General features: G+C 33.9%; 1 protein-coding gene across 1 annotated transcript; it reads right to left on the bottom strand.

Annotated features, from left to right (window-relative positions):
* Nucleotides 1-1895: 1895 nt before the first annotated feature.
* On the bottom strand, nt 1896-9793 carry LOC117113731. The gene is made up of 9 exons (XM_033257174.1): nt 9459-9793; nt 9162-9326; nt 8729-9007; nt 8057-8137; nt 7284-7500; nt 6554-6601; nt 5814-6104; nt 2217-2528; nt 1896-1948 (listed from the first exon to the last, which is right to left on the bottom strand). The coding sequence occupies exons 1-9, from the start codon at nt 9513-9515 to the stop codon at nt 1896-1898; spliced, it is 1503 nt and encodes a 500-aa protein (XP_033113065.1). The 5' UTR covers nt 9516-9793.
* Nucleotides 9794-10551: the final 758 nt, after the last annotated feature.

Genomic DNA, 10551 nt, shown 5'->3' with positions numbered 1-10551 from the left:
ATATACAACCGAGAAGGAGAACTGCCCATGTTGGCCAATACCACCAATTTCCTGAAAGAAAGTAAAATATTTGAGTAGGTTTAACATTAGTTAGGAGATCAGTAATACTTCCTCAATATAGTAATGCTTATCGATTGCTGTAAGATAACAGGGCCATTTTCAGATTATCAGTGCCCTATCAGCGCCCTTTGTATATACATTTTGACACCGATTATAACAAATCCAATACTAAACTTGATTAAGGTGAAGTGAACATTAGTAAAGAAACTTTACTTGTCCATGTTACCCATAATGCTTTCAGTGGTGGCACCAGGAGGGGAGAGTAAATTTCCCCCGTCGAGAGCACAGGCCTGTTCACCCTGTCATCGATGATGCACATTTTAAAATCATGTTTTCATTGTCATTCTAAATATTTTATTGACGAATAAATGATATGATATCAGTGGTGGATGCAGAAATTTTGAAATAGAGGGGGGGGGGGGGGTGGGGCCAGGGAGGAACTTTAAAAAATGGAGGGTTTACCACTTCAGTCCCACCATGGTTGTGGCTGAGATAATACAATTTATGATTGTGGCACCTCTGGATGGCGGGAAATGGCACTCACAGACTTAAAATTGTGAATATATTTTTTTTTTTAATTTCCATTAAAAAAATAATTGACAGATTATTTAGTGGGGGCCCAGGGCTGGCAGGGCCCGCTGGATATAGTATGATATGTTCTACAGTCAATGACACATTATGTTGTAGTGTATTAACAAAATCCTTTTTAGCCAAGGTGATAGATTGAGGACCATATGGGTTGGACCCCTTCGGGGCCCCCTAGGGGTCGGGGCCCTGCGGACCGCATAGGATTTGAAATTTCCCAACCACCTGTGTGATATAATTTCTAGTATATGTATCTAAATGCTATTTTTTTCTAATATTTTCCTATTTATTTTCATTTTATTTCTTTATTCGGCACACAAACACAAACATCAAAGGCAAAAGTTGACAAATTGAACGAGGAAGAAGATACAAAAGATCGCCCAGATAACCCATGAAAGTCGCCAAATGGCAACTTGTTTCCAACGGGGTCCACATAAAGTAAAACAAATCTAAAATGACTTTCGACGTCAGAAAGCAACAATTAAAAAAGTCATCAACAAGGCAAGGCAATTACAGCAAAAATCAAAAGACAGAGAGTTATCTACTGCAGCTTTGTCGAAAAGATAATTTTTTAGTTCTTGACGGAAAGTTAAATGATTATTGATTGATTTAATATAATTTGGAAGGGCATTCAATTCTTTGATGCCTGAGAAGAAACAAGTTGAAATAGCAACACCTTTGACCTTGGGAACAATGAAATTTAAATTACTTCCTCTGGTATTGTAGTTATGGAATTCGTGAACTCTACAGAAATTCAGAGACATATAAGGAGCATTTTTGCCAATAGAGATCTTATTTACATGATTTATCTATCTTAATATTTTACTCTATCAGCTAAATTTAATATACTAAGATTTAAAAGTTCCTCTGTTCCAATGTGTGAGAGGGGACCTAATGAATTAATATAACGAACCGTTTTGTTTTGAATAACTTGCAGTTTAGATTTAAGGTGTTTATTAACACCACAGAACCAAGCTGTTTATGCATAGTCAAAAAGACATTGCAAGATGGAGTACAAAGAAGCTTTTCACATTTTCTGTTAAGATACCCATTCTGCCTATACAAAAATTTTAATCTAGCATTGGCTTTATTGATAATTTTAACTGATTGTGCAATATATTTACAAGAGACACTATTGTGAAGCTTAACTTTTAATGTACTGGCTTTGGTATATTGACCCTTTATTTGTACATTGTCTATACTTAAGCAGTAGGATACTTTATCTAAGTCTTCCATTTTAAATTTACTCTTTATACAGTCCTTAAACTCATGTAAGATGTTTCAATAAGGTCATCTACCCAAACTAGAACGAAAATAATTTTATCCTTAATTTTATTATAATATATAAATACATTTTCAGAGTAGGACCTGGAAACATGAACCCCTCTTTCTAAGAATAAACCTGATTGGGTGGACATTCTAGAAGAATGAGGATCCCTTGGATTGACATACTGAGCAATGGTTAGGAAAGATAAGTAACAGACCAGAAACAGAGGGCTGTGGAACAACATGATAGTGATGGCACCAAAAGATAACCAGAAGTGAGTAAGTGTTTTAAGGACATCACTAACCTTGAGGTCTACAATTATTTTGATATACAGCCTTGTCATTGTAGTCATGCCTTTCACACACACGTTCTGCAACTTGATCAAATCCTGTCTTTTTTAAAGCTTTGATCATGATTGGCATTTGCTTTTCTGAGTGACCCATTTTCCATATAGCCAACATGTGCATGTTGCTGTCGCTCTCCCATTGGTGGTTGTATGTAATAATGTCATCAATTACTGCCTGTTCAAATCCTAGTTGCCTTGCAAGTTTTCTCCATCCGATTGGCAAATTGTCACAGATGAACAGCAGGTCTTGATCACTAAAGCAATCTTGTTCTGTAAGTAATTAAAAGTCAATGTTTAAAATAATGTCATTGTACATTTTGTGTAGCTTCGATTCTGTATAACATTGTATAAGCTTCTACTATTTTTTACTACTTCAATACCTGGAAACTTACATTATAAAAAAAAGACATTGTTGGGGTCACAAATTAGAAGGCAATTTGTCTCATAGGGACTGTTGGAGAATTATGATTATAAGCATACAAGAATAATCATAATAGTAATAATGATTGATGATAATAAGTATTAAGTCATAATACTAATAATATCGAAAGAAATAGTAATAATATATAAATTCAATTTAGGTATAGGCTTAATGTACCGTCAGATGTTTTGTTAAATTAGTAAACTAACAATTTTGTTAATATTACTAGGAAGATCATTCCACAGGAATGTAGAAATAGCTGGAGATTTTTGTAACAGTTAGGCTTAAGCTGAATATTTTGTTTTAAATAATTCAACATATCAAAGTATGGATAATGAAATTCTTTTATACAGATCATGTATTTTGAGTACTTTTATGTTTTTTTAAAAATAAGAGCGACCGCTAACTGGTCTGTGCGTTAAACTGCTTCCTGTATGCACCTTTCAGACGGGGCTTTTTGTTGTTAAATCATGGAGGAAATATCCTCCATGCTGGAGCAATTGGGTTTTCAGCAAGGGTTCATAATTGTCAATAATTACTACCACTAACAGAAAAAATAATAAAAATAAATAATCAAAATGATATAAAATGTTTTTAAATTGAAAAGAATAAATAAATAAAAAATTGAATACCAAGGTGCGATTCGAACGCAAGGCCTTTGGTTTCTTTGAACACATCTTTGTCCGATCTCGCCATCCATGGACATGTCATATTAATGGTACAGTAGTTGCAGTAATATACAGTTCTTGTTTTGTTTTGTAGGTATTGATTAGGTCAATTATTGATTAGGTCAATAATCAGCAGTATGTACATAATAGAAAGTGTTACACAAAAAAAATCTTAAATTTAGGGAGATCTGAGTCAACCAGTGAACCAAATCACTGTAGCTAAGGCGGTTGTCTCAATCGCAAATTCAGGAACACACTACATTACACAAGATATAAATGGGGGAGAAAATCAACATTAAAGTGAATAAAAAAAGTGAGAAATAATAACGGGCTAAGAATTGATGCCTGGCACACCACAGGCTATATTCGCGATCTATATTCTCTGTTCATGATTCACAAGATGCAGTGGTAATGAATTGTTTCCTATTAATACAATTTTAAACAAATTCAATACGATACCTCTAATTCCATAGTGTATTAGATTAATCAATATCAATTAATATTATTTGATTTATGACCTCAAATGCTTAAAGCCCCATTCCCGGCAAAATTTCACTAAAAACTGACTTTTTTTAGAAAATATGCATTAGCATTACTCCAATTATTATAAATCATGGAAAAATATTGGCATGAATTTTAGTTTTACACAAAAGAATAAAAAAAATGAGAAATACAGACTATTTCTCATAAAATATTACCATTTTCTCGACGATTTTCTCGACGGACGAATTCATCGTTACTAGGCAAATTCAGAGGTTGTAGATCGCATCCACTGGAATACTCTCGCTTTTATGTATACTTTATACAGTCAATAAAGTGCGCCCTCTCTAATGAGATTAGTTTTTGCAAAGATAATAAATAGCAGAAGATAGAGCAGCTTCCCAATATAGCGAAACATCCATTCAAAAGGCATTGTGGGTACACGGAGATCAATTTTACTGCAACCGCGCGGCGGCGCTATATAAAAATAATAAAGGCGCTGCTCTTGTTTGCTTGTTTCCTTTAGTTTCTCCACTTAGTAAAATGTTCAAATTTTACTGCAACCGCAGGAGGGCGAATGTTCCATCGATTTTAATGCAAATACGCGGAGCAGTTCATTCTTCTGCTATTTAAGTTTGGTTTTTGTACTTCGCATCTCGCACAATGCGGTCGTTTGGTTAGGCTGAGATATGTTTGTTTAAGTGTCAAAATCTCAGTCAGAATGAGTTTTTTAACAAATTTGAAATAATTCCTATGAAATATTATATTCACAAGTGTCAATACTAGCAACGGAAAATATCATGTCGGCCGTTTTTATGTGTGATAACAGAACCTAAATCGAGGTAAGGCTCTAGGCCTAGCCTAGCAGCGTTGGATAGGCTAATGTTTTCGGCGCCTACGATATTTCTTCTCACGACCTATCGCAAAATCAACATGAAAAATTCATCCGCATTTATTTTTTGTGTGGAACACAAAAAAAAAAAATCAAATTTCAGTCTTATTTAACACTTTTTCATTCTTAGGAATGTCTAAATTCAGTTAAACTAGCAATTCCGTTATTATATGTATAAATCTTTATAACATTTTACAAAAATTAGATTTTTCTTAAAAACTGAAATTTTGCCGGGAATGGGGCTTTAACTGATGTCTAAAAATAAACTACAGTATGTAGGATTTTTTTTTAATGTTAAAAAGCATTAATGGTATTATTAACTAGATCAAGGGTAGCATGCGAAGTAGAATGATTCTCTCAAAATCCGTATTGGTGGGGATTAAGAATGTTATGTTTTGTGATGAAGTTAAGAAATCTAGAATACAGAGTTTTACATTGATTTTTGTGAAGATAGTGAATAATGAAACTGGCCAAGAGTTATTTATTTATTCTTTCTTTGAACTGCCGGTTTGCTTTCAGTACTTGTGTAGTGGTTTTCAAAGTGATACAGATACAAATAAACCATCAATATAAAGAAAACAACACACACAATAACATCAAAAGGAATTCAATATAAAATATTATGAGTTTGGCTACGAATGCATTTTGAATGGTTATAGTCATCAAAAATGATAAGTATGGATAGATAAGTATGGATTTTATAAGAGGATTTTCTTTTTATAAATAGTAATGACTTTAGCACATAGGTGGGCAAAGTGCGGCCCGACTGCGATTTTTTTGCGGCCCGCAAATAGAAATTAAAAACTATATGTGTGCGGCCCGCCAAGCAACATTGGCTAGAAATCACCTTCTTTTTCACGGCCTGACACCGGCAACATTAAAACTCAGAAGAAAGTGGTGTAAAAGCAGTGCTTGGCGGTTTTTGGCAGCTCACTGGAAACATCAAAGTTTGGGTGCGGCCCTCGGTGTTCGAAAATTCACTTTGGCCCTCCAACCGATTTTTATGCCCACCCTGCTTTAGCAAGTTTAAGGTTGTTTAGGAAAAATCAGATGAAAATAATGAATATGGTAATACAATATGTTAAATAACTGACCTGCTTGTTCTTCGATAACAATACTTTCTGTATCACCCTTAAACAATGAGTCGGCAAATGTCTTAAACCCATAATGTCCCAGAGCAACACACAACGATTTAAGCTGATGTTGCATTCTACTTTGCATTTTGCTCCTCCAATACCACATCATATTTTTGACAGCCTCCTCTCCTTTGTGAGTATTAAACTTGTTTACTTCAGACCAACTAAGTCCCAGACGGACACCAAACTTTTTTCTTCTTAGCCCTATTTTCTCAGAGACTGTCTCAATAGTAACATCATCCACATAATCTAATACACAAAACACCAAAAGTCTTTCAAAACAGTATAATAAATATAACATGCAGTTACTATTTGGAAATTTATTGATATCGTTTATGACAACCACATGAACATTTTAGATATTAGGAAGATTTATTAATACACTCCACACATGCTTTTCATGTGGGCAAACTGGGGGCAGTGGACGCATGCTGCTGTGGTGCCCGTTACCTTACTGCTTTCTACTATGATAGATGACAAATTTGCAGCTGATTCGCCAAAAAGGAATGCGACCACTTTAATGTGATTTTATACTCTACTCAATCACAAAAACACGTATATACATTCTGCGTATGTACGTTCTGAAATTCTATATACTTATAGCATTACTACAAGATGTTTTTGAGAAGTTATCTCTGTATTGTATCATTATAGAGGTTCTTCACTATTTTGGACTAGTAACAATAATGTAAACTGACCTTCAGGTGCTTCAGGTTTATTTACTGCGACGTGGGAAGGTGGAACAGCTAAGAATTAAAGAACAGATAACATATTATATTGAAACAAGGGTGCACTGTTTTGTTTTAAAACATCCAATGTCATGTGAATCTTTTTTGCTGTCTTGACACTGTTTTGTGAGAAACATTTTAGGTATCCTATTTTATGTATAATGAATGTGCATTTCAAAATTGGAAAGAAGGAAATCGTTAGAAAGCCACGCCTGTCATAAGCCACCCCTGTCAAAAGTCACCCAACAATGGATTATACCATTGAAAGGCTAAGGTGCACAATGGGGTGTTTGGCTTGTTGTTGGCACAATAGGTTTTGGCTGTAGTGCTAGGAGTTTTTTGTATCAGACCTCTTTTATTCTTTTGTGTATTATGAATTAGAAACTGGGTGTAGCCTACCTAGGCTTAAACATGATTCAGTACTCCAAATGCAAACAATCTTTTTCTGTCGATTAAATTAATAGTGACGTAACTTTCACTGCTCCCTGATTCTTTTAGTTTTATTTCATTGTTCTCACAGTATCATAAGTAACAGAACATTAGTAGTTAACTACTATGTTAAAGTTTATGATTGTAGAACGAAACATTATTACCAATGACAAATATCTATTTACTTATTTACTAAGTATTTATTTTATTTTAAACATGCTAAAAGTTAATTGTTTAGGTTTTTGAGAAAGAATAGCACATATACATTTATCTTGCATTGGCATGCTGTCTCCAAATAATCGATTGTAGCGCGTCATTTCCATACCACGGCTTCCACATGGCAGCACATTCTTATCGAATGTGCGCACAATATGCATATGAGCATCTCCATTTGGGCAACATACACAAGGGATGTACATTGTTAATCCAACTCCTCGTGCACCTTTTTGCGAAAAATTCTTTAATCCTGTTTTGAGGAAGTCCAGTACCTGGATTAGAGTGTGAGCACAGGATAAGCATACACAGTTATTATAATGAACACATACTGTACTTGAAAAAAGAGTACGATTAAAACATTGTAATGATAAGATTTCTTTCTAACAAATATTTAACATACAGTATGTATGTTCGATCCTTAATCAGGGTTTGGGATAACAAGGTTTCAAAGACAGTATTGCATATTGAGATCAAGTGGATTTTTTTTGGGATAATTTCCATGTAGTATTACCAATTTTCGTTTATCCATCTTATGATCCAAAGTGTAAATTCAGAAATATAAAAAATACTGATGGAAGTTACAATACTATTGCAAGGCCTAACAGAAATAATAAGCGTTTATAGTATGAGTGGCAGAGAGGTGATGAAGCTAACGGAATATAAAATAGAAAATAAACTAACTATAAGTAGCTCTACAATCAGTGTCAGTTGTCAGTACCAGAAATTTCCTGGTTTTTTCCTCTTTTTTGTTTAAAACTGTGTCATTTTATTCTTATATAGATTTCAACAAAATATTAAGTCCAGCTACCAGATAATTGTGCACCTTACCTTCTTACAAACTGTCGGTGAGGGCTCATCTTCTCTGCTGAGCTGATCGGCATTGGAAATATTTAATCTAATGATTGTTGTCTGTAAAACATAAACAAGTATAAATCTTTGTCTTTTGAAGTTAAATATAATTTTAAAACTGAAATACTGCAGGTTTTGTACGGTTAATGTATGTGTTGTATGGTCTATATGTCACATATGTTTATAATATAAATCTTTAATATACCGTGATAATAATGGTGATGTCAGTGGCAACAATGTTGATGTTGATATTATAGTAGTGACGGTGATTGTGGAAACATTCATTTTTTATGAATAAGTAAATAATTTGATATTCTATTTTGTAATCTAGAAGACCCAGGCATTATATCGCCTTACAGTATGCAACATGCTGTATTTCATTTCAGTAGTATATTTTAAGATAGTTTTCAACCTAAATATGTGTCATTAAAATGTAAATAATTATTCATAAAATCTTGTCTTATAAAGAAAAGTTCTGAATATTACAAAATAACATGTGTCCATATTAATGCGATAATGACAGCCTAGAGTAGCTGGTATTTAAAAAAAAAAAAATACTATCAAGTTTGTGACCCACCAAAATATTTTGGTGACACACAGTTTGCAGAACGTTGATCTAAATATCATTAATGACAGAGGTAACAGATATACCTGAAACATACGCCGATTCTTGATGGTGGCTACATTCAGAACCACATGGTGAAGTTTACCGATATACAACTCCACATGCTCATAAGAGAGTTTAGGTTCATTATCTTCTACTTGGAATTTCTCGATGAACTTAGTTACTCCACGCTGGAAAAGATCGTCAGGTAAATAGCCGCTGAAGTCATGAAAGATAGAAACTGCACAATTTCGATTTTCTGTGGGTGGTGAAAGCACACGTTCAGGCTTCAAACGTGAAAGAACGTAGAAAACACGCTCATCACCCTAAACAACAACCAAAAAACAGCTTTTTATGTAGCAATACTTCGACAGCAAAAAGCGAAATACTCTTACTTTTAATGTGTTTCAGAATTGATCAGATACTGCGTACGAGATAAAAAAAGATTTAAAAAAAATAAAATAAATAAGATAAAATTACCATTTGAGTTTTTTTCTCACACACCAGTCCAAACTTCTGCATGAGATATATGAAGAAGTCAAATGTCTTAGATGAAAAATTAAACTGCTTCCAGAGATGTCTCAACAGATGCTCCTCTAGTACTCCTGAGTTCAATCTCCTCCAGGCATCTCTCAATGCATATTCCTAAAATTTAATTTTATACAAAAAATCTCTACCGGTACATCATAATATTAAGCAAAGAATAAAAATTACTTTTGAAAATATGGTTCAATTATTATAAATTAGTCCACAATTGTATAAATTGTTTCAGCTCACCTGAAGATTAGGGTCTTTAACAGTGATTATTGTTTTAAACATATCTACTATTCGCATTAAATCTAAAACAATAATATCCTTTAAGGCTTCGTCTTCAGGAAAGTAAAGGATTTCGCCAATGTCATGTAAATACTCAAGCAGCACCTTATGAGTGTCTTGTTGGATCCCACACCGCTCAAATAAACTGATCACCTGATAATAACAAACATAGAAAAATGACTAAACACCAAGTTTAATTATGTCAATTCTGCCATTCCTATACCTTGATGTAGAAGCGACGTCCTGCAAACATTTGGAGGACCTAATAAACATTTAACAATCGGATGGATAAATGTTTCAAAAATTGAGATGTAAAATCAAGCTATTTCTAGCATCAGCATGTTGTACATTTTCAAAATTTTCTAGATACATAATATGTTTTTAAAATCAGAAACAGCCGTGGTTCCTGCCCATTTAACCCAAAATTATTGGGGCTGAAACCAGAAATATTCAAAGACATTTTATCTCTAAGTGCCTGAAAATGACACTCTCATATTTTAAAAATGTTTATCAAAGTTTCCTAATTTAACAATCTTAATTAAACATTAAAAACAATAATATTTTCGCGAAATTGAGTTATGACATATTTTAAGGTATTTGGTACAAGTCAATATTATGGCCCTTTCAAAGGTGCAGATCTGTTTTGAAAGGTAAGGGGGTGGGAATTTCGTGAGACCACCCCCATTTCAGCCCCACCATGGTTGGGGCTGAGGGCCTACCATTTGAGGAAATAGTACCTTAAGATGTCCGGAAATGACATTCTTATAATAGTGAAATTCATCATCACATTACCATTGTTTCTCATGATCTTTTATCAGTGATTTTCGGCAACCATAGATATCAAATTAATATGTGTGATGTACCATAGTTGGGTCGGATGCAGGATTTGGCGGTAGGGGGTGTGTGAGAGTTCACCATCACCTCAGGTTTGGGCTGAGGTGGAACAATTTTGAGAATATGGACCTCTAGGTGCCCGGAAATTGCACTCTCATACTACCGGTACTATGTAAATGATGATAAAAAAAATATATATCAACAATACAATAAATCAATT

The sequence above is a fragment of the Anneissia japonica genome, unplaced genomic scaffold (assembly GCF_011630105.1).
Source record: "Anneissia japonica isolate Jap-2015-1 unplaced genomic scaffold, ASM1163010v1 scaffold718_len1063573_cov188, whole genome shotgun sequence".
Lineage (NCBI taxonomy): Eukaryota > Metazoa > Echinodermata > Crinoidea > Comatulida > Comatulidae > Anneissia > Anneissia japonica.
Note: the sequence above shows the minus strand (reverse complement) of the source record. Positions and strands in the feature narration are given on the sequence as shown.